Source organism: Stigmatopora argus, chromosome 13 (assembly GCF_051989625.1).
Source record: "Stigmatopora argus isolate UIUO_Sarg chromosome 13, RoL_Sarg_1.0, whole genome shotgun sequence".
In the NCBI taxonomy this organism is placed as follows: domain Eukaryota; kingdom Metazoa; phylum Chordata; class Actinopteri; order Syngnathiformes; family Syngnathidae; genus Stigmatopora; species Stigmatopora argus.
Window position 1 is genome coordinate 2,626,504 of NC_135399.1, and position 24,312 is coordinate 2,650,815.

General features: G+C 40.4%; 1 protein-coding gene across 18 annotated transcripts in view; it reads right to left on the reverse strand.

The window, feature by feature from the left end:
• The window catches only part of kalrna (kalirin RhoGEF kinase a), a 295,388-nt gene that overhangs the window by 115,990 nt on the left and 155,086 nt on the right, over positions 1 to 24,312 (reverse strand). For all 18 annotated transcript variants that reach the window (XR_013304510.1, XR_013304507.1, XR_013304509.1 and 15 more), the window contains 8 exons: positions 22,999 to 23,068; positions 22,822 to 22,911; positions 22,407 to 22,499; positions 22,202 to 22,313; positions 20,603 to 20,793; positions 19,857 to 19,958; positions 19,644 to 19,792; positions 13,818 to 13,920 (listed from right to left, as the gene is read on the reverse strand). Coding sequence is in view for 10 of the 18 variants with exons in the window: in XM_077616400.1 (XP_077472526.1) it covers positions 13,818 to 13,920; positions 19,644 to 19,792; positions 19,857 to 19,958; positions 20,603 to 20,793; positions 22,202 to 22,313; positions 22,407 to 22,499; positions 22,822 to 22,911; positions 22,999 to 23,068 (910 nt within the window). In the remaining 8 variants the exon portion in view is untranslated. The remainder of the gene's footprint in view (positions 1 to 13,817; positions 13,921 to 19,643; positions 19,793 to 19,856; positions 19,959 to 20,602; positions 20,794 to 22,201; positions 22,314 to 22,406; positions 22,500 to 22,821; positions 22,912 to 22,998; positions 23,069 to 24,312) is intronic.

Below are 24,312 nucleotides of genomic sequence, written 5' to 3' on the forward strand. Positions count from 1 at the left end.
TCAGTAATACCTTGACATATGAGTGCCCCGACATACGAGCAATTTGAGATAAGTAAAATTACGAGCAAATATTTACCTTGAGATACGAGACAAATTTTGACATACGGGCAAAAAGTCAGGTGGCCGACGTGAAAGGCTGCTTATGAGAACAACATGGGCACTGTCTTTCTCACCACAACTCCCTTGTATGAAGATGCCTTCCAACAATGGGCAGAGCGTTGAGGGAGGAGGTAGAAGGGGGGACCGCCTCGCTACAAAGGAAATCAAACATGTTAGCGAAGTGGCAAGAGTTTTCTGGTTTTATGGAAAAGAGGCACCCGAACAGGTTGGCTAGTGGTCATGCGTTATCCGATTGTGAGCGCCATTTTCAGAATATTTTGAAGGGAAGACAAAAGCAAACAACCCTCGATAGGTTCATTTTAAAAACTCCAGCTATAAGTCAGGGTGGAGGTGGGGCAAAAAGAGCCAATAAAGGTAAAAAAAAAAAAAAAAAAATTAGAAGTTTAGTGTAAGGTTAGATTGAACTTATTTTTGAGTGTGTCTGAGCATTTTTTTTCCTTGAGATACAAGACAAATTTGAGATACGAGCATACGAGATGGTTCCCAATGCAGCCAGCCGGGTGGCCGAGTATGCGAGAGGCTGCTTAGGATAACAGCATCACTGTGTCTTTCTCGCCACATCTCTCTCGCGGAAATTAATCGAGCCATACAGGTTGCATTTTTTACTGGAGATAGCGTGACCGAGTTGATAATCTGCGAAAAAGCCAGCGGAGTCTACATGGACTTATAGCAAGCATCTGAAAAAGACACCAGCAAAACCCATCAAAGTGAGTCATGGCTGGTTCAATAATTTTCAAAATACGAACTGGGATACACTTGGTTCTGAGGCATGGATAAGCAGCAAGTTCCGACTCAAAAGCCGTGGTGGAATACAATAACATCTTCCCTCGGTTATCGCACAAGGTTTAAATTTAGTGTAACGTAAGATTAAAACTTTTTTTAAGTGCGTGTATAGTAATCTTCACTTAGGGGGGTGCTGGAGCCATTTAAATGGAAATGAAAGTTTATGTTATGTTACGAGTGCTTTGCCGCCTGTCAAGTCTCTCTCCTGTTCTCTCCTGTTCTCTCTCTCTCTCTCTCTCTCTCTCTCTCTCTCTCTCTCTCTCTCTCTCTCTCTCTCTCTCTCTCTGTCTCTGTCTCTCTCTGTCTCTCTCTGTCTGTCTGTCTGTCTGTCTGTCTGTCTGTCTGTCTGTCTGTCTGTCTGTCTGTCTGTCTGTCTGTCTGTCTGTCTGTCTGTCTGTCTGTCTGTCTGTCTGTCTGTCTCTCTCTCTCTCTATCCCTCTCTCCCTCTCTCTCTCTCTCTCTCTCTCTCACTCTCTCACTCTACATCTCTCTCTATCGTCTGTGGTAACCCGCTGCCATCTGTACTGAATAATGTCATATTTTAGTATAGTAGCTCACAGTGGCGGGTGGTGCATTTTCTGGTAGCGCCTTCAACGTATCAATCCAACCCTCAAAAACTATTTTATGGCTATAAAACCTCTACTGCAGCTACAGCTGCGACACATAAAAAAATAATCAATAAATTAATGCACAAGAATGGGGGAAAATCCACTTCCTAGCAGCATTTCATGATTAAATACAAATACTGGAGCTTTTCAGACATTAAAACCAGGCCAGGGGGTGATTTTCCCGGGAAAAGACAGCGATGAACGTCAATGGCGTACGGGCAAACATTGCCCAAAAATGGGGTAAAATCCAGCCAAAAACAGCATTTATTGATTAAATACAAATACTGGAGCTTTTTAGACATCAGAACCGGGCCCGGAGTATCATTTCCCCGGTAAAAAGACAGCGATGAACGTCGATACGTCCATACGTGAAATGACAAAAAATGCACTAAAATACTAAAATTAGGTAAAATCCACTTCCTAGCATCATTTATTGATTGAATACAAATACTGGAGCTTTTGAGACATTACAACCAGGCCAGGGGGGTGATTTTTCCCGGGAAAAGACAGCGATGGACGTCAATGGTGAAACGCCAAAAATTAAACTGGGGTAAAATCCACTTCCTAGCAGCATTTTGAAAGCAATGACATGTCCCAGCCAGCAAAATGCTAACGCATATAAAAAATCATTGTGGGGTTGCCAACTCGAAATCTGATTGGTTAAAAGCAACAGTCTAGTTTAATGCAGCAGAGCCCGCAAGAACTGATTGTGCAGGCTTTGAGGCAGATCTGATCTGGCAACAAATAATGGCTGAAATATGATTGGTTAAATGCTTCAATATGAAAACACACATCTGGAAGCAGTGCAACCAGGGGGAAAAGCAATGAAAGGAAGCTAACAGAACATTTGCAATAATAAGTACGTATTGATGGACAAAATATAATATGATTCAGATATTTCTTAGGCCAGCAGAGAAGGCCTTGAATGCCCTGACGGCCCGCCACTGGTAGCTCATAACCACTGGATAGGTATTTGTTACTTTTTGAGTAGGTAGTGAATTAGAACAAATAAAAATATGTTTTTCCATTGTAATGTCGTGTTTTTTTTCAAAGGGTGGGAACAGATTAATTTGTATTTAGTTATTTTCTATGGGGAAATTGATTTGAGATACGAGTATAGTGACATACCTGTTCGGTCCCGGAACGCATTAAGCTCATATCTCAAGGTATTACTGTAGTACGGATGTATCATTTCTAAAATACCACCAAAAATATTATAAATAATCCATATAGGAGAGTCTCTTTCCTGAACCCTGGAAGTGCTCTGTCATAACACCGGTCTTTAAATCAGCAATAACCAGCAACTTCAGACCTATAAGCAACCTTCCAGCAGTCTCAAAAGTTTTGGAGAAGATAGTAGTGGAGCAAATTGTGGATCACATTAATAGAAGTCCATACACCCGGAACAGGCTGCAATTTGGCTTTAGAAAACATTATTCTACTGAGATGGCAGTTTGCTTTCTCGAAAACATGAAATCAGAGCTAGATGAAGGCGGTGTCATTGGTGAGGTTTTCATTGATCTCAGAAAAGCATTTGACACCATCAACCACCAGATACTGGTAACCAAACTAGTACTTTTAATTTCTCACAATGTAGGCTAAATCTGATTCAATCATACATAACTGTAAGATCACAGTGTGTCAGGATACAAAACACCAAATTTACATCATGGAATAACAGTCTTGGTGCACTTAGTCAGTACTAAGTCCACTGCTTCTTCAGTCTTTTCTTAAATCTGCCAACTTTTTGTCCTTCGTTTGTACCCTGCCAAATGTACGCTGATTATGCTCTTCTATATGACCATGCGAAAGATAAAAAACATTTTGTACGAGAGAGAACTGACAGATGCTATGACCAGCATGCATCACTGGCTTGAAAAATCCCAACTGTATTTAAACACATTTAAGACTGACTGTATGTGCTTCTCAAAAAGAGCGACAACTGACAGTGATCCCAACGTTTTTTTTTGCCCAAGGTAAAACATTCAATCTATTCCAAGAATTTAAATACCTAGGAATCACTCTTCACACAACTTCTCTTTAAATAACAATGAAATAAAACAACACTATGAATAGAAATAAATTTAATTTGTCGAACTTTAGGTTCATTAGAAACAATCTAACTCCTGAGTCAGAAAAAAACTGTATTTTGACACCATGATCATATCACACGTCTTACTGCCTAACAAATTAGTCATCGGCCTGCAAGACAACAATAAAACCCATTGAAACCATTTATAAGCAAGCTCTGAAAGTATTGGACAGAAAACCAGAAATGTACCATCACTGTCAAATATACAAAAAAACAAAAAGAAAAAAAACACCTGAACTGGGACAATACTCTTAAATATGCTGATGCCATCTTGGTTTACAAATCTTCCATCACAATGCCAAGAGATCAACAAGAGCTGTTTCTAGAGGTGACTGTGTAGTTCCCTTCAGAAAGAGTGCATTTAGCCAAACCATATTCTGTTCGTGCCTCACATACCTGGAACTCAATGCCAAATACCATATGTGAACTCCTGTCTCTGAACCTCTTTGCCTATCATCTTAAAGCCTGGCTACTGGATGAACAACAATATCACAACACTGCCTAGACCTGTACTATTTGTGCATGTCTCATCATTTCTATGCTGCTTTTTCGTCTTTTGTCCTTACTTTTTGCACCAGTGAATCGTAATATAACATAAACAAATTTAAAAGAACTTGGATTACGATGCAGACACACTCAAAAATAAGTTTAATCTAACCTTACACTAAACTTAATTCTAATTTTGTTTTACATTTATATACCATTCTTCCAGCCGGGTTGGCTCTGTTTGCCCCGCAACCAACCTTACTTTTAGTATCGATGGGCTGTTTGCTGTTGTATTCCCTTCAAAATATTCCGAAAATGATGCACACAAATGTCCTCACATTAGGATAACGCACGACCACTTGCCAACGAGAAGTAGTCTTGAATTAGCGATCTCTCCGCAAATGGGAGCTAACAGGCTAAGGGGGAAAAACAACTGAAAAAAAGAGGTAGTTGCGACCAGAGATATTACAAAGAGGGAGTTGCTAGCCAGTGCCCCTGATGTTCTTATGAGCAGCCAACGAGAAGTAATATATACTCGTAGCGATCGCTCCGCCATTCGCGCTGAGTGACAGAAAAAAACACTTGTAGATATCTGTTATACACGAAAGAGATGCGGCAAAAAAGACAGTGAGCTACAATGATAAACAGCCTCTCATGTCTTGGCCACCTGGCTTTCTCGTATCTCTAATTTTTTCTCGTATCTGGAGATAATTATTTGCTCGAAATTTTACTTGTGTCTCGAAATGCTCGTATGTCGGGGTGCTCGTATGTCGAGGTACCACTGTATTGGGATTTGCTGCCATGGTAAATGCTACAAACGCATCTACTCGAATCTGGCCATTCAGAGCACGTCTAATTATTGGGTCTATTGGGATGTGCTGACATGGTAAACGCTACAGACAAATGTATAAAGGCTATCACCTTCCAGTTTCGTGCATGTTGTCTTTTTATGCGTATATAAGACGTATCCTCGTTTCAGTCATCATTTTTTGTCTGACAAATGTGGCTTATATGCAAGTAAATACGGTATATGTTCATTAATATGTGCTGTCCGTTAAATAAATAAACCCTGACTGCAAACAGAGTCACAAGATGCAAAGCTAAAATGAACTTTTAAGACCATGTCTAAAAAAGGATCCAAATAACGTGTTTCTCCTTTAGAAATATTAGCAAGAGAGTGTGTTAATATGTGCAATCAGGTGCTCTTTGCTGGGCTTAAGGTCTCATAGCAACAGCCAGCAGGTCAAGCTACCTTACATCTGGAGGTTACTTTATACCTGACAACAACACAAAGGTATCTTGACATATTTTCGTTACCTCTTCTATGTTAATTGTTGTAACCTAATTTTCCATACACCACAATAAATGCCTACTCCAGGATAGGCTAACTAGCATTTCTGTTATATTCTTTCTTAAGCATTTTATCATTCTATGCTATCCTTTGTATTTCATTCATCTGCTTTCTTCACTGCTCTCCTCATAAGGGAGACTGGATATTAGACAACTTAGACACCAGTTATCACTGGGCATGTATAAATAAAAAGTCATTCAGATTTATGAAAAACTTCTTTAAATCTAATAATTAGATATTTTAAAATGTGGCCAGATAGAAGTGTTAAGTTTAACAATTGCAATTTATTTGTAATCAAGATGCAAAGGTTGTTAACATCACTGGCTGTGGTGTTGTCAAGGTTCTTCAAAAAGTGTCAAATAATGCACGAGAAAGTTAGTTACAAGTTTAGAACTCTTCTTTTTTAAAAGCTTTAGATCTGCCAGGCTTACAGTACTTTTCAGTTTTTGTTTTTTTCGTTCATGTCACGTTGACAGAGCATCAATGTTGAACAATTTTGTCCTCTTTTGTCGAGCTACAGTTTTGATCGAACTGCTCTGTTTGTTGTCAGTGGGTGTTCCTTATTGTTATCTGTCATGTGATCGTGCGCAAAAGGAAGCACATGTGCACAAGCCACCGGCTTGTGAGGGTCATATGCTTCAAGGGTGCAGCGTGACACCACCACAGTGAATGAAATTGCTCGCTTCACAATAACACTATTGATTTTACTTATTGCGCTTGGGGTTTTCTGTACAGCAAGTCACTTAAATCACCACTGCACATGTTTGTGTTGTTGGCTGATGTATGGAGTTTGCTGCAAAATCTGTTTTTGTTTAACAGCAAAAGCAGCAAGCATATAAATGAATGATTAGATGAGCACATCATGATAGATGGGAGGTTTCCAGAAATCTCGGAAAAGTCTAGGTTTGTCACGCCAATGATGAAGTGTTTGTCCAACTATGACCTCACATGTGAGATAGTCCATGTTACCCATCATGACAGCCACTCTTAAACAGTCACATGACCAGGTGTAGAGGCGCAAAAATCCCGTCAGCGCCCCTCAAGTATCAAACTACTGCTGCCATGGCAATTCTTTCAGGGAGCGAAGAGTTGGCACAACAACCATAGTCAATAAAGACAAGAAAGTCACGATGTTATCCACACTACTTAATCTTTTGAGTGCAAATAAACCAGGCTAATAGTGTTAAAACATCAATTTTTGCTTGATTAATTGCTTTTGACAATGCACAGGCGCACTTAAAATTTACATTTTTACAAAACTTACTTTCTTTATCTTTGGGCATTGTCATTGTATGTAACTTATACATTGGTCAATACATCTTTACTTTTTCTTAGTATGTCCATGATTGACCATCCTTCTAACTATCCCTTTCCTACAACTCTACTTTCTTAGCCATTTAGTTACTTAAAAACATAATTGTTCATGTACACCTACAGCCGAAGGTTCTGAGACACTTCATCATTATATATGATCAGAAACTGTGCCAAAACCTTCGACCGTGAGTGTAGTTCTGTAATGCGTTCACCCGACACTCCACTGGCCTACCATGGTATCTCTCCCAATGACTGATAGTGCAAGTTCATAAGTTAAAAATACCAGCAAATGTGCACACTCTTAAATATACTGTGTATTTACACAAACCTGCTGGTAATGTTTTCAGAAGCAATTAAAACATTCAACTTTTGACTGAACATTATTGTTAAAATAAAAAATAAAATAAAAAACTGTACCTGCTGCAAAATAGGGCAAAACCCAACACAAACCCGTCTGGATGTTCAGATTTGACTCAGGACATCTTGCAGAGGTTGTGGCTATTGGCTTGCTTCCTGTCTCTGCATTTGTCTTGCCAAACGCGCACACCCGCCCTGTTAATCTGCCGCATTAATCTGCCCCCTCAGACGCATCATCTTGCACTTTTACCACTTGCTAAGTGAATGTCAACATGGCCCTAAGATACAAGTTAGCATGTTTTCAATAATTTATATTGCTTTTCTTTGAAAATATAAGATCTTTGGGAATTTGAATACAAAAAAGCTATGTTGCACTCATTTTAGTAATGCAGATTTAGTAAAACTACAACTTGCAAATACATATATGTATAAATCATGTCCTTAAGTGTATGACTAAATAATGATCAACAAAGTTATTACTGCTATTTTTTTTTATGACTAGTTTAGAAAACTAAACTTTTTTTTTTAATTATTCAGGCGACACGCTATTTTTTAGGACGGTTTTCAAACAAATTGACTTAAATCATTAGTAACTTGCTGTCACTTCCAGCACAGTTTAATGCTGTCAAAGAGTAATGGTATGGACCAAAATTACATTGTTTACGGTCAACTACCCAGCTAATAGTTGCACTAGCCCATGTACTCACTCTGTTGCTCTCTTTGAACAATTTAAATCTCATCCACTTTTGCATGTCCAGCATTCCCCGTTGTTGTTCGTCTTCTTTGACTAGCAACCACTATTGGCTGCACAAACACGCCCTCATGATTGCTTTCTCACTTGCTCACTCGCTCGCTCTCTGACTTGATGAACAAACTGCAGCAGTGTGTTTGACTGAAGCAGCACTATGCTGCTGGTTATTCGTGTGATACAAAAGTCATACGTACCACAGATGGTTGGTGTGAAACACTCAATGCATTTGATTCATGAGAACACATGCAAACCATTTCAAGGAAGATCAAAACAGAAGTTGGACTCACACACATTTAGAAAAAACATAACTTCTTCCTCAATAGAAAAACACATGACGTTTCATTGACTTTTAATGTCAAAGAAAGAAGTCTGTCCATGGCAAAAAAAGAACATAAGCAAACTTTGGTTCGATGCCAAAAAAGCAAACATTTCCAAATTTAAAATGACCAGTTAATTTTTTTCATAAAGTTGATCATTCACTAAAAATCATTTTAAAGTTGGGTACGAATAACAAAACAGTCATATAAACTCTCCACGTTATATATCGATAAATCTCCCTCTCCCTGTTCTCTAGGTTAGGTTAGAACTTTATTTCATCCCGTATTCGGGAAATGGATGTTGCGCCCAATCAGTCGGTGCGCCTTGTGTATGCACTAAATTCAAAATTCTGTATGACCCTGACCGCTTGGCTGACTGGTTTCATTTCTTGTCGACGCACTACTTACTTTTCTCTTCGTCAAATGAGCAGAGTTACGTGTCGATTTGGAATGTATTGTGGATGCTTGGCCTAACATGTTAGCGAGCAAGGCGAGCTGTTGCCTAGGTTGGTCGCCATTACTTTTACGAAAGCACACGGTGACAACTCTGACAGTGAGATGGAACACAGCGTGTTGGACGGCGAACCCGTCCACTTTGCCAAACTCTTTATGTAAGATACAGAGATTGAGGACTACGATGGATGTTTGGATGCATGCTAGCATATGTTTCATGCTAACATTACCTATTGCACCCATTGACCCGGAGCCCCTAGTCTATGGTTTAAATATAGAATTGCACCTGCAGAAACAGGATCCTATGAGGTGATGCACCCTATAGGTGTGAAAATACTGAAAGTTGTCTACAAATACATCATCAGCATTCATGATTAAATGTTTATTTTTGGTACAGAACAACGCACCACCTAACTGCTCTGTTGCACGATGCCACCTCAACAACAGTTACCATCTCACTAAATTTTAGAGTAAATGAGTTTACTATTCGCTCTTTCAATAAGAATGAGGCTAAGATTACTAAAAGGTCTTCCATCACTTTTAGTAAGATGATAGAGAGGATTGTTACGTCTCATAAGAAATCTGTGAGGGACCTACTTAGGGCATACGGCCAAAGAATAAAATAGCCTTGGATGTTGATCTTGGAACTTATTTATTGTTATAGTTTAGGTATAACATCTACATCCAATGTAAATTATCAACACAGGCCTAGAGTTCCCTCTAGCAGTTCAGTGTAAAAATAAGAGGTTGAATTATATATTGTGTGTATAATTTAACACAAGTCGCACTGGAGTATAAGAAACTCGCAAGTGGTAGGAGTTGAAAAATGGCAGAAGTCAGGGCACCGCTTTTATTCAGCGCTGAATTGCGTGACACGCAGCCAGAAGAAGCTAAATTTCACCATAGAAGAAGAATGAGGCACCGAATAATACAAACAGCCGAGGAGGACGTCTTCTCGCCATTTCTTTCATTTTCTTTGGATTACATTTCACATCGCGCCCAGAAAGACTTCGTCGAGCCTATTTCCAGCATTGTTTGGATTTTGAATCGCCGATTAAAATGCCTCCTGTGCGTCCTGCCTCATCTAAGGCATCATAAATGAATCTACGATCCGTTACATTAAGAAGGAAGAGGCGAACATTCAAAAGACGGCCACAATATCCTTTTCCTTTTCCAAGAACACCAAGGGAGTGATAACCCTAAGGAATAAAATCTTCATTAAAATGGAGAATGCCCTATTGGTCTGGATCTAAGACTGTAGGGAGAAGAAGATTCCTCTGGATAGGAACATAATTAGAAGCAAAGCCAAGATCTTTTACGATAGCTTCGCTCCTGAGGAAGAAAAGGAAGATGTACCTTAGCCTTGTTCCAGTGCCGGAAGTGAGACTCATGATTTTATTGCAAGCAACGGCTGGTTTGAACGGTTTAAGAAGAGGAATGGTCTACAAAGTGTTTTGAGGTATGGGGACGCCTCCTCGGCAGACCAAGAGGCAGCAAAACGATACGTCAAGGAAGAGTTTCCTCACATAATTCAAGAGAATGGTTGGTTATTAACATGTGCGGATCATCATTATTTGTGGGAATGACGTCCTCATGCTTTAAAAAAAACAAAAAACAAAGCCTTGCTGCCTGTCTACAGGATGAGCAACAGGAAAGCCTGGATTACGAAAGCCCTCACAAAGGACTGGTTCTTAAACTGAAGCGAAGCTGTACCTCGCTGAAAGGGGGCTGCCCTTCAAGGTCTAGGAATGTGCAGAAGGACTTGGATGAAACCTCCAATTAACGTGTTTTTTTTACTGAATTTATATCAAGTGGAGAGAAACTATTTTTTGCTGTGACTACGGTATTTAGAGTATTTTAAATTTTTTATATATAGATTATATTTATATATAGATTATCTTTACCAAATTTTCTCGCATATTAGCCGCCTCCGCGTATAAGACGTACCCTTTAAATGGTACTCGATTCTAAATACAAGTACGTACTACAATGTGCTGCCAATTTTTTATATTTTGTATTTTATCCTTGCGTTTAAAGTAGTAGCCATTTGGAGATCAAGCAGAACAGTACGTGACAGAAGAAATAGAGAAAATAAAGTAGTAGTAACAGTAAGTACTACTGTAATGAAATTGTAAATCCAGAAATCCTACTCCAGAAAATTTACACAGCATAGTAAACGTTGAGATTAATCTTTGAATTAAGTTTCTCAGCAAATCATTTTGAATATATATTTCCTAAAATAATGGGAAATTATTTAAAATTAAACTAGAAGTAAAAGTGTGTTCCATGGCATTTTCAGGTATTGTTCTCTAAGCCCTCTAGTCTGTCCAAGGCACTTAGAATATCACATAAGTCTTCTAGTGTTGTTTTTTCTCAGTGTCAGACATCAATCCCCATCTTTGATTAATTACATTGCGTGTACAAATTGCCACTACTTTAAACGCAAGGATAAAATAAAAAATATAAAAAGATTGGCAGCACATTGTAGTATGTACTTGTATTTAGAAATATGTCCAGCGGGGGGCAGTACATGCCCTTGTTATTCCTAAATGAATGTTATCTGTAATGGGCCGTATATGGCCCGCGGGCCGAGGTTGAAAAACATGTACACACACGATCCGGGGGCGGGGCGAGCGCGCGAATCCCGTTTCGGCGAAACCTCCGTTCGGCGAACTGTCCGTCGGCCAAACGTCCGTCGACCAAACGTCTTTCGTCAAATCGTCCGGTCACGCCTTTAAATTGCCTTAAAATCGTAGAATTTTATAATTTCTCTCGTATAAGAGAAATAAGATGCCCTACTGATTCACAAATTTCCCCACCATATTCATGGGGTACAAATGTGAAGGGAAAATCTTATGAAAAATCATCGCACGTGGTATTTCTGAGATATTGTATAAATCGAAAGGATCGTATGCTGGATTGCACATTATTTGGGTCAATATCACAAAGGAAGTTAATATGCCTGTCTTTGTAAATCCAAAATATCAAATCATTCAATTTGAAAAAAAGGCTATCTTAACGAGAACCTGATGCTTTTTAATCACAGAAATTACAATTTTCTTACCGGTAGTTTAAGATGTTGTGGTAGCCATATTGCTTCTAATGTCAAGATATCTAAGTTATTTTGATGGTTCATATTACTGCAATAGTTGTCACTTTCGAACAAGAAAAAAAAAGAAAAATACGAAAAGCAGAAAAAGGAAGTCACGTGACAAGTGCTGACATGGCAAACACTACGAACACATGTATCAAGGCTACTCGCACCTGGCCAGTCAGAGCACGTTTAACTACGGTAAGATGATGGCACCCTGAATTCCTGTCTCTCAACCTCTTTGCCAATCGTCTTAAAGCCTGGCTTTTAAACTAACACAATTACGATTACAAAGCTGTCTAAAACTGTGCTGCATGTGTGTATGTCTATTATGTGTCATCAATTATCTTCAACCTACACAAGACACTGAAGATGGAAATTAGCCCCCGGCTACACTATTACATATTTACATGGATATGTTCATTGACATGAATATAAATATGTTCATTAATATGTGCTGTTCCTTATTAAATAAATAAAATTCAAACACAAACTCACAAGTGAGTTTTTTCACGTTTCATGCAAGAAATCTTTTTTCTTGAATTTCATTGATAGATGTCAAAATAAATGTTGTTTAGCGTTTTATCTGTTTATCTTTTCTCTATTTTTTATGACGGGGGCGGCTCGGCGACTGAGTGGTTAGCGCGTCATCCTCACAGTTCTGGGGTCCTGGGTTCAAATCCAGGTCGGTCCACCTTGTGTAGAGTTTGCATGTTCTCCCCGGGGCTGCATGGGTTTTCTCCGGGTACTCCGGTTTCTTCCCACATTCCAAAAACATGCATGGTATGCTGATTTGTCACTCTAAATTGCCCCTAGGTATGGGTGTGTGCATGGTTGTCCGTCTCCTTGTGGCCTGTGATTGGCTGGCCACCAATTCAGGGTGTCCCTCGCCTCTGGCCCGGAGTCAGCTGGTATAGTCTCCAGCACCCCCGTGACCTTATTGAGGATAAAGCAGTTCAGAAAATGAGATGAGAAAATGAGAGAATTATGTAGGAAAACCCCCTGCTACAACGCTCAGAGGAGAACTCTCTAAATAATCCGATATAATAACCATGATTGGGTGATAGGGAGTTATTCCAGATTATGACTAACAAGCAGAAGAGCCCGGCATTGAGTAAGGCTTGGGAGTAGTGCTCGTTCATGTGTGTGTGGGGTCAATACTGTTCAAATTTCCCAACGTGCGCATGCGCATAGTGTGGCCACGTGCGGTTTCACCGTGCACAGGCCGTATATTTTAATGGGAAGCGCACTTTTCACTGTACACTAACATTAAGGCTAGAGACAATCGGTGGGTTTTCGAAGAAGTCGAGATCCAACCGAGGTTGTTGTTGCTTGTCTTTTTTTATTTGTATGCATGGTATGCCAATGAATAGTTTGAGCCTGGGGTAAAAGATGCAGCTAAGTTTTGCCCAAATTCGTCCTTCTGCTTCACTGCATGCTGATCTTATTTTTTCTGAAAACAGCGTTTTCAGGAAATACAGGTTTTAAGTGTTATTGATTGTCGAAATGTGGCTCTGTCAAAAAAAAAAACATTGTGAAACTTGGCATGGACCTTCTGAACGGCCAGATTCAAAACCCTCAAAACGTCGGAAGACGTTCAAAGCATAACTGTGGAAATGTTCAGATAAATTGGATTAGGCGTTTTAGAGTCCATAGGGAACGAACAACACGCACACAGACAGACAAACACAGAGACAAAGATGAATTTATTAAAGGATTGTCATTTTATGTTTGCTTATGGGTACCGAAGCAGTGAAATTAAACATTGAGCGGCTTGACCCAAAAGTCCGTGGAGGTCAAATTGGCAGTTCGGTTGTAGTTGAAATGGGTTCATTTTTTTATTTTATCGATTTTTTTGATAAGCAGTTTTCGATACTTATCGGGGGTGCTTTGACACACAGCCTAGCCTATGACACTCCCAGACGCCTGAAGTATAACTGTGTGATTTTTCATGAAAATCGGTTCAGCCGTTTCAGGGTCCATAGGGATCAAAGAGATACACACACACAGACAGCTAGATACACACATACTACACACACACACACACAAAGACAAAGATGCATAATAGTTTAGATATGTTATTTGTTTCTTTACCTTGTCACTATCCACTGTATTCTGCGAGATTCTCGATCCAATGGAGATGGTGTCTAGTTGGCTGCTGGCATCTCCCTGACTGTCTACGTCCTCACCTCCATCCCTGATCATAGACATACAATATAGACACAAATAATACATTGCTAAGAGATTCCATCAAGAAAGTGAAACACTTGAAAAAGAAATAAACTGGCCATATCCACAACCAATACAATATGATATCTCTTTTTAAAAGGTTTAAACACTGAAGGTCGAGGAAGAAACGCGTTTCCTTGTCTGTCTGTGGGGATTATGTATCAAAATAAAACAATATATGAAAGTATTTGTGTGATGAAGGAAATATGACACAAGGATATGGTTACAGTTCTAGAGGTAGATAAAAAGACAATTGTGTTAGGTAACATTTTTTAACTGTTGCCCTTGTGAATGTTATTTATTTTCTGCGCGCATGGACCAATGAGATACAGCAACATTGGTTTTCTTGGCCACAGATTGTTCTCATGTGTGTGTTTATAAATAAAAATAAAGCATGCCAAAAATTTGGGTTATATTGAAATTAAGTATGGCAGGAACAAAACTGGGGCAGGGGTAAAAAAGTGCTCCTTCTACGAAATATAAGACCAGCGTTCACCCTGATGAAGACGGGGAGAAGGGGCAAATAAACATTTATTCATTCATTCTTTCATTTTCTGAACCGCTTTATCCTCATTAGGGTCGCGGGGGTGCTGGAATCTTTTCCAGCTGACTTCGGGCCAGAGGCGGGGGACACCTTGTATCGGTGGCCAGAAGATAACAGGGCACAAGCAGACGGACAACCATTCACACTCACACTCATACCAAGGGGCAATTTAGAGTGTCCAATCAGCCTACCATGCATGTCTTTGGAATGTGGGAGGAAACCGGAGTACCCAGAGAAAACCCACGCAGGGGGACAGACCTGGATTTGAACCCAGGACCCCAGAGCTGTGAGGCCGACGTGCTAACCACTCAACCCACCAGGCTGCCTCGGCGTATAAACAAATGTAGGTAATTAATGTCACAGTTTGTTAGCTAGGTAAACTGCCGTATACTGGCTGATATAATGGTATAGTAAAGTTTGTTTTCTGCCACCTCAAACACTACACGTACTAGATGATGCCTGTGTTGCCACAGTATCCTGTCAGATAGCTCAATGATGTGGCTCAGTCTGAATAGGCAGTATTCTTATTTGGACAATAACTTAAAAAATCTTGAACACCCAGCACTAAAAATCGTAAATGAGTACGAAACACATTAGAATCGGTTTTGTCAATTCCTTGTCTTCAGTTGAGAGCCCCTTCACTACCGTTATTTAGTCTACTCAATTGGACTATATAGGGTCTGTCTACATCACTGAAAGTATGTTGTTTTCCTTGCAACCTTGCTTGTATTTAGGCCCAGCAATGCACACCGTCTAGCAGTTGTAGACAATCGGAAAACAGTTGTTTTTTTCAGGAAAAACAGGTATTCATCACTCCTCACGATAATGTTGGTTCACAGAAGCCAGCATTTAATCAGAGCTGGTTCAAAAAGCATAGTTGATTGTAATATCCAGTCATGTAATATCCAGTCAACCAAAATGCAACTTACTGCTTTCCATTTAGGGAAATTGGCTAGAATATCAATAGTTTGGTCAGTAGTGGTTGGAGGAAGTTGCAAAAAGGCTTTTTGTATTTCTAGCAAACATGAGATGACAGAAAATTGTTTATTTTCTAACATGGGGGGCTTTGTGTAGACAGAGTTCCTGCGTTAATTGAATATTTTTGTGTTTGGAGTAGAATATATCTGTTGAATCAATTCAAGCAGGGATTTTTTTTAACCCTGCATGTGTTCAATGATTAAGAAAAAAAAATGTACACTTTTTTTAATACCCTTATTAATTACCTTCCTTTGGTCCTGTCTTTAGCCTTCTTAATTTTATAGCGAAGTAAAGCACTTTTAATTATTGAGACAGCACCTTTTAAGTTAGTGTGCTCTATACGCGTAAAAAAGACGATACATTGTGTTGTGCTGTACAAATGAATATGCCTTGCCTGGTTGTCCGAGATAAAATGTGGTAAAATGTGCAGAATGGGGGTTACTATGAAATCATTGAGAAATAGAACATTTGAATTGAATTGGATGTTTTTATTGTCATTATACAAGTACACCGAGATTTAAAGCTTTCACCACGTTGTACACAAATAACAACAAACAGACAAATAACTATTCAAAAAATAAAAAAATAAATAAATAAGTAATCCAAGTGAAATCAGCAGAGCAGAGCGGCCTTGTTCCATGTGATGTCCAGGATGAGTTTTGGAGACGTTCAGTGCCAAGTTGTTGAGAGTGCACCATTGGACTCAACAACAAACACAATAATTAATATATAGTAATGATAAATAAATAATCAATATTAATAAAATATTGGTCAACATAATAAATAAAGATTGTAAGTAGTACTCAACATGGGTAAGTGGTACAAAGTGACTAAATTGGCTAGCAATAAGTTTTGATTAGATGCAGAACTTGAGTTGAGAATGGGAAGAAACTGTCCTTGAGTCTGTTTGTCTTGGCTGTTATAATCCCATAGTGCCTTCCACAGGGCAGCAGGTTGAAGTGGTGGAAGCTGGAATGCACATTGTCTTTTATGATGCTCTCTGCCCTTCTAAGGCACCAGGATTTGTAGATTCTGGACAGGGTTAAGTAGGGGGCAGTTGATCATCTTTTGGGCTGTGTTGATCACCCTCTGCAGTCTCTTCCTGTCAGCATCTGTGCAGCCTGAGTGCCACACTGACACAGCGTAGGTCAACATCCTCTCAATGGCAGACCGGTGAAGGTAACCAGTAGGTTGGTCTTTAAGTGCTCCTTCCTGAGTACTCTCAGGAAATGTAGCCTCTACGGCGCCTTCTTGACAAGTGCTGTGGTGTTTGCCGCCCAAGCGTGATCAGTAGAGATGTGGACCCCTAGGAATTTGAAAGTCTCCACTTGCTCCACACATTCGCCATTAAAATACGGGGGCAGCCTATTTCCGTAGGAAGTCCAGGAAGAGTTCTCTGGTTTTGGAGACATTCAGCGCCAAGTTGTTAAGAGCGCACCACTAGTTCAGTCTAAGGACTTCATCTCTGTAGGCCGTTTAATTCTCCCCTGTGATCATCCCCACCACCCTTGTATCATCCGCAATTTTCACAATGATTTTCTCAGGGTGCGTGGGTCTGCAGTTGTGTGTGTAGAGTGAGTAGAATAGTGGACTCAGCACACAGACTTGGGGCGAGCCAGTGCTGAACGTTCGGGCATGCTGGGGTCGGTTGACCAGAAAGTCATTAATCCAGGAGCATGTGCAAGGTGGGAGCTCCATGTTGGCAAACTTGGGCATAAGAATGTCCGGTCTTATGGTGTTAAAGGCTTAGCTGTAGTCGATGAAAAGCATTCTGAGATAGCTCCCTCTTTTCTCAAGGTGGCTCAGTGCAGCGTGTAGGGCGGTGGTCAAAGCATATTCGGCGGATCTATTCGGCCGATATGCAAACTGATGAGGGTCGTGGATGAACGTTTAACGCGGGAGCCAGTGGCAGTAGCTCTGTACACTCATATCTTATGTTTTTCGTGTTTTACAGCCTTTCTATCTTTTTTTTCTAACATTTAATATTTCTTAATGCATTCATTTTTACTTTACTTTGTACTTTATACTTTTTACTTTAATGTTTTTACAACTTTCCTTGTTCTGTTAGCCTGGCTTCTTTCGGCTACTTCTTTCTTGGAACCATTCAGCCATGCCTACGCTGTCACACACATGGGACTAGCTGTTACAATATGCAGCAGAAGGAGCAACACCTCGGTGCCGCCGGAGTTTCGGAGCTGGACAAAAGTGCCAGGAGAAGAGGCAACGCTTCTGACCAACCATTCCATCGTGGGATAAGATGGACGAGCTGTCGGCGCTTACCAGCAACGGAGTCGAGGAGTTCTGCCCTGCTGCTGTTTTCTTCAGCTCCAGACTCCAGAGGAACTGTGCGGATAAGATTGGAAGTGACTGCATATTCTCTACCTCGGTCACAGTCTGCAGAAGTTCCCCATCTTGTGTGGTTCCAGTTTTTGTCCAACTTTACAACGTCTTTTTGAGTCTATCCGTTTTTGCTACCAAAACCAAGATGGCGCCATTCAAGTTGCAGCGGGTGGCGGTAGCTCTGTCCACTCGTTTTGTGTTTTTACTGCTTTTCTGTCTTAAAGATTTGATTTGGTGATTCTTAATGATCCCATTGACTTTGATTTGCTTTGTACTTTGTGCATTTGCTTTGTTGTTCTGCGGCCTTTGCGACTGTACTTTGTAACTTATAACTATGCCTTTTCTTGCTACTGTCACAATGAAATTTCCCGAATACGGGATGAATAAAGTTATCCAATCCAATGAGGGGAAGACAGGCTTTAATGTGTTTCAGTACCAATTTTTCAAAGCACTGAGTGATGATTGGTGTAAGATCTAATGGGTGGTAGTCGCTCAGATTGTTAGCGGGTCACTTCTTGGGTACTGGGATGATGGTGGCCGATTTTAGACAGGCTGGGACGGAGGCTTGTTCTCGTGAAAGAGTGAAACTGTCTGTGAAGACTGGTTTTCGTTGGTCAGCACAGGCCTTATGTACTTTGCCTGGTATTCCATCCAGTCATGTGGCCTTCCTGGGGTTGACTGCACATCTCACATCCGATGGCAGTAGCTCCATCCGCTCTTACTCGTTTTCTGTGTTTTACAGCCTTTCTATCTTTTTTTAAATTACATTTTTATATTTCTTAAAACCTTCCTTTGTACTCTACTTTGTACTTTATACTTTTTACTTTAATGTTTTTACAACTTTCTTTGTTCTATTTGCTTAGTTTCTTTCTGCCAGTTCTTTTTGGAACCATTCAGCCATGCCTCCGCTTTCATACACATGGGATCAGCTGTGAACACTACGCAGCAGAAAGAGCAACACCTCGATGCCACTGGATATCCGGAGCTGGACAAAAGTGCCAAGAGAAGAAGCAACGCTTCAGACCAATCAATCCATCTATTATTATGGGGAGAGTGAGATCCCTCCCCGATAAGATGGAAGACCTTGTCGGCGCTTACCAGGCCGGAAAGGGAGTATTGAGATTGTTGTACTCTGTTACTGTTTATTCTTCAGCTTCAGACTACTGAGGCACTGTGCGGATAAGCTTGGAAGAGTGATTCTGCATATTTTCAACCTCAGTCTGCAGAAGGTCCCCACCTTCTGGAAGACTTCCTGTGTGTGGTTCCAGTTTTATCTAGCTCTGCAATGTATTTTCCTGTGTCTGTATCTGTTCTTGCTACTGCAACCAAGAGGCCACCGCTCAAGTAGCAGCCGGTGGCAGTAGCTCCATCCGCTCTTACTCGTTCCTTTGTTTTTACAGATGTTCTATCTTTTTTTTAATTAGATTATATTTCCTAATACTTTCCTTTATTCTTTACTTTGTACTTTATAACTTTTAATTTAATGTTTTGGCGACCTTTGCAAGTCGACTCCACCCATCGCATGTGAGAGGAAGTTCTATTAGCTTAGTTTCTTTATGCTAGTCCTGGAATTTTTTTGGGAACCATTCAGCCCAGGAAGGCTACCGGTCCTGATGATTAGCTCCAGACTACTGAGGGACTATGCGGATCATCTTGGAATAGTGATTCTGCATATTTTCAACCTCAGCCTCAGTCTCCATAAGGTCCCAACTTTGTGTGGGATTCCTGTGTGTTTCCAGTTTTATATAGGTCTACATTGTCTTTTCATCTCTTCTAGTAATTCATAGTTGATTGTATGTGTATGTTGTTTTAACCAATAAAAATGTTACCTTTTGGCATTATTGCGAGATTTGGTAATTGTTGCTGTTTTCGGTAGCTGAACAGGCTCTTTCAGTGCCCCTTTCAGGTGAGTCATTCTCTCCTGGATCACCTCCCGGATATTCTTTATCCACTCCTGTTTGGCTTCGACATTGGAGGCCTGCATTAAAACCAATACATTAACTCAACATGTTGTTGACTATATACATTAGTCATCTACTTGCCTTCAATACAGTTTTATTATCGGAGGATGGGGTTCGTCCAGCCCAGAGTGCGAATTTGCATGGGTCGCCTTCGATGTACTCTGTCACCCCCAACTCTGATGTCTGCAGTTGACATAATAAAACATGAATCATTACCGCATACAAGGTGTCAACTTATATAAAATCTATCTATCTGTCATTCTGCTATCGTGCTGTCCAAAATATGTTCGTTGAGCTGGAAACCTTAGGACCTGATATTAAGTGGCAAATTGTGGTATATCTGTCTCTGTCATGATACTGCTACCTACTTCACGATATGAGAGGTTCCACCATTCCATCTATCAGGAAGGTAATTTCTCCTAATTACCACTTGCACATTGGAACTAGATGCTCTGCTGGGTGTATTTATGGACCTGTCTCGTGACATTCAGTGTCAGTTCGTCTGCAAATCAAACTGTTCCTGTTCGTTGACCTCCTTTGCCTCTTCGCCTTGGATGTGTCCTGCTCAACCAAACCTGCTGAAGCAAACTTACTCTTCTGACAACTTGCCTGCTATGGCTATGTTCCCTCTTGACGGTGTTCGCGATTCGATCCCCTGTCCCCTTCCTGACAATATCCTAATATTCTTACCTATGGACACTGCTAATGCAATATCCTGCATTTAAAAACTCAAACCCCTGTTAATGCTGTATTACACCAAAGAGGTGAACACCACACTTCTAAAGTAGCTGAGGTCTTAGTCTTTCAGACCAAATAGTCCAACTCACCAGTAGTTTTTGTTTGTATTGGTACTTAGTTCTGCCTGACGAATCTTTGAACTCCTTGCTAAAGACGAGCGAGAACTCAAACAGGAAGAGGTGTCGGTCTCGCCCTTTTCGGATCAGTGAGCGCGGATCCCAAACCTGGAAACTGTCTTGCAGCATTAGCTCACCCTGCACCTCCAAATTCTCCTCAAAACCTGGAGGGGACAAGAGGTATCGACTTCAGCATAAGTTCAGATCAAGGTTTATTACATAGGTGCAATTTGCCTGAAGTGGAAGACAGTTATTCATGCATATGGGCTGAGATCAGAAAAAAACAATAGAGTGGAATTAAATCGTATCATGATCGCTTTAATGAGAAGAAAGTCATTTGCTCTATTCAAGAAAGTACTCATTATATATCGGTCCGTCCATCCATCCATACACATACAGTGGGACAAATAAGTATTTAGTCAACCACCAATTGTGCAACTTCTCCTACTTGAAAAGATTAGAGAGGCCTGTAATTGTCAACATGGGTAAACCTTAACCATGAGAGACAGAATGTGGAAAAAAAACAGAAAATCACATTGCTTGATTTCTAAAGAATTTATTTGCAAATCATGGTGGAAAATAAGTATTTGGTCAATAGCTCATCTCAATACTTTGTTATGTATTCTTTGTTGGCAATAACGAAGGCCAAGCACTTTCTGTAACTCTTCACAAGCTTTTCACACACTGTTGCTGGTATTTTGGCCCATTCCTCCATGCAGATCTCTTCTAGAGCAGTGATGTTTTGGGGCTGTCGTTGGGCAACACGGACTTTCAACTCCCTTCACAGATTTTCTATGGGGTTGAGATCTGGAGACTGGCTAGGCCACTCCAGTACCTTGAAATGCTTCATACGAAGCCACTCCTTTGTTGCCCTGCCTGTGTGTTTGGGATCATTGTCATGCTGAAAGACCCAGCCATGTCTTATCTTCAATGTCCTTGCTGATTGAAGGAGATTTTCAATCAAAATCCCTCGATACATGGCCCCATTTATTCTTTCCTTAACACAGATCAGTCGTACTGGTCCCTTTGCTGAAAAACAGCCCCAAAGCATGATGCTTCCACCCCCATGCTTCACAGTGGGTATGGTGTTCTTCGGATGCAATTCAGTATTATTTCTCCTCCAAACACGAGAACCTGTGTTTCTACCAAAAAGTTCAATTTTGGTTTCATCTGATCATAACACGTTCTCCCAGTCCTCTTCTGGATCATCCAAATGCTCTCTAGCGAACCGCAGATGGGCCTGGATGTGTACTGGCTTCAGCAGGGGGACACGTCTGGCAATGCAGGATGTGAGTCCCTGGTGGCGCATTGTGTTACTGATAGTGTGAATGGTTGTCCGTCTCCTCGTGCTGTGCGATCGGCTGGCCACCAATTCAGGGTGTACCCTGCCTATGGCCCAAAGTCAGCTGGCATAAGCTCCAGCACCCCCCGCGACCCTAATGAGGATAAAGCGGTTCAGAAAATGAATGAATGAATAAATAAATTGCCAAACAAACCTGGCATGACATATGTTAGTGTAAAGGCCACGATTATTGTTTAACTGTATGGTATGGATGATGCTTCACCTCGTACCTTCCAACATTGCGAGATGCATCGCATCATTGGCTCTCTTGGGAACACTGAGCATGACCTCCAGACCATCTTTGATCTCTCCCTTTCCCTCTTCGCAGCATGACAGCAACTCCTATAGCAAGTCAATTTAGATGCAGTGTTCATTGTAATCAATATGGGAACATTTTTCTCGAATGATATTCCTATTCTGACACCTGCACCACACCTTTAGGAGCAACTGGTACTTGGTGATTCTCTGCACCGGTTTAATGAGGTAAGATGAGATGGTGTTAGCCAAGCCACGTCGCTGCTGGATATCCTAGACAGAATACACACAAACAACTGAATATTTTGTCAGTGTTCGTCTGTAACATACATTTAGGACTGTCAGAGAATTAATAAAAAATAACAAACAAACATGAAAAACAAACAAACACAAGCACAGGAAGAACATATAAACATCACACATGAGGGCCAGAGCCTAGATTCTAACCTAAAAGTTTGCAACTGAGAAGCATGAGTGCGAAAATTCCATGCTGCTGCTGTAAGAATTTTTATTAAAAAATATTCAAGTAGTTATTTAGAGTGACATTTAGTGAGTTTAAAGTAAATTAATTAATTCATTAAAATAAAATACTTACATCAAAAAAGATGCTGGCATGCTCTAGGATGAGCTGACTGGAATCGGGCTTGTTCTTGCAGTAATCCACATAGATGTGGAATTTATCAGCCTGCATTATATCAGGGAGGATGTGACGATGGTTATGTATGGTATGCGATTTGTTTCTCAATTCACAAAATTAACAAGGATGTTTTACCCAGGTGACAAAGCAGTGGCCCACATCCTCTGGCAGCTGTTCATAGTTGATAAGCTCCTTCAGGAAAATACTTCAAGTGCACACAGAACAGACATACGTCAAATGTTTTCAATGAAGACTCGGCCGTTCTCCAATGCTATTTTCTTAGGCTTGACTCTCCAACAAAAACAAGAATCTCAGCACGCCCGCTTGATCTCCCAACAATGTGGAAAATTGACAGTAAAGGCCCGAAAACTTGGAAAATGTAAGACATGAGAAAGCCATTAGTTAAGTTATGTTCATGTTGGACATCAGCAGTTTCAACAGTAGCAGGATTACCAAGAAATGAATCACTGATATTTCTATTGCACACAAACATATTTCCTGTATAATAAGGAATCAGGTAATTATTTAATATGGGTTCCAAACAATATGGTGAATGAATAAGTAATTAGTTAATGAATTAAAGATTGGGGATTTCCCTTCCAGTTGCAAAATGCAAGAAGCATAAATGTTTCTTTGGAAGAGAGTACTGTAAATTTCCTACTATTAGTCAAATCAGTCAAAGAATAAAAAATGAAGCGGAAAAAAACTAAATGTAAATCGCACTGGAGTACAGTACTGTTGGGGTTATTCTGGGATGTTATTATATGTGCATTAATCATTAATATGTATAGGAGCTTTATTTTAATTTGGGACCGAGCAAGTTCGAGGTCACTCTACATGGCAGCTGGCTTCGAGGACATTTAATTGTTTTCAGGACTATTGACCGGACAGGTCACCATGTTCCAGGCCGAGGACTGTTGATCTGAGCTCGCAATGGAGATCTGGGAAGGACTTTGACTTGGATTGCGGCAGATGGCGATAATCGAATCAAGTTCCGAAAATACTCGCATATTGTATAAAAATACTGTCGCTCGGTTTTACCTTATATGGAATTATTATGCTTACTTATGCAAATTCTTACGCAGTTGTTTTGGTTTCCTATCCGCTCGGGTCACCTTGTATGCTTACTTGTGCAAATTCTTACGCAGGTGTTTTTGGTTTCCGACCTGATATGCAATTGTTGTGGCAGTGTTTTTTTTACCTTAATGGTGTTATTCAGTTAGCTTATGCAATTGTTTGAATCAGATTACCTTAAGTGTTTTGATTATGCGCGACTAAATGGATAGGGGAGGATGCCGTTTCTTCAGAATGTCACGGTGGCGAGGACGAGCCAGGACGATTCTCACTTGCAAGTTTCAACGCTGGAATATGTCAACAATGTCTCTCTGTTTTTATTAAAGTATATCTATTAATGAACCTATCATTTTTGGTCCTTCGAAAGCTGGGGTC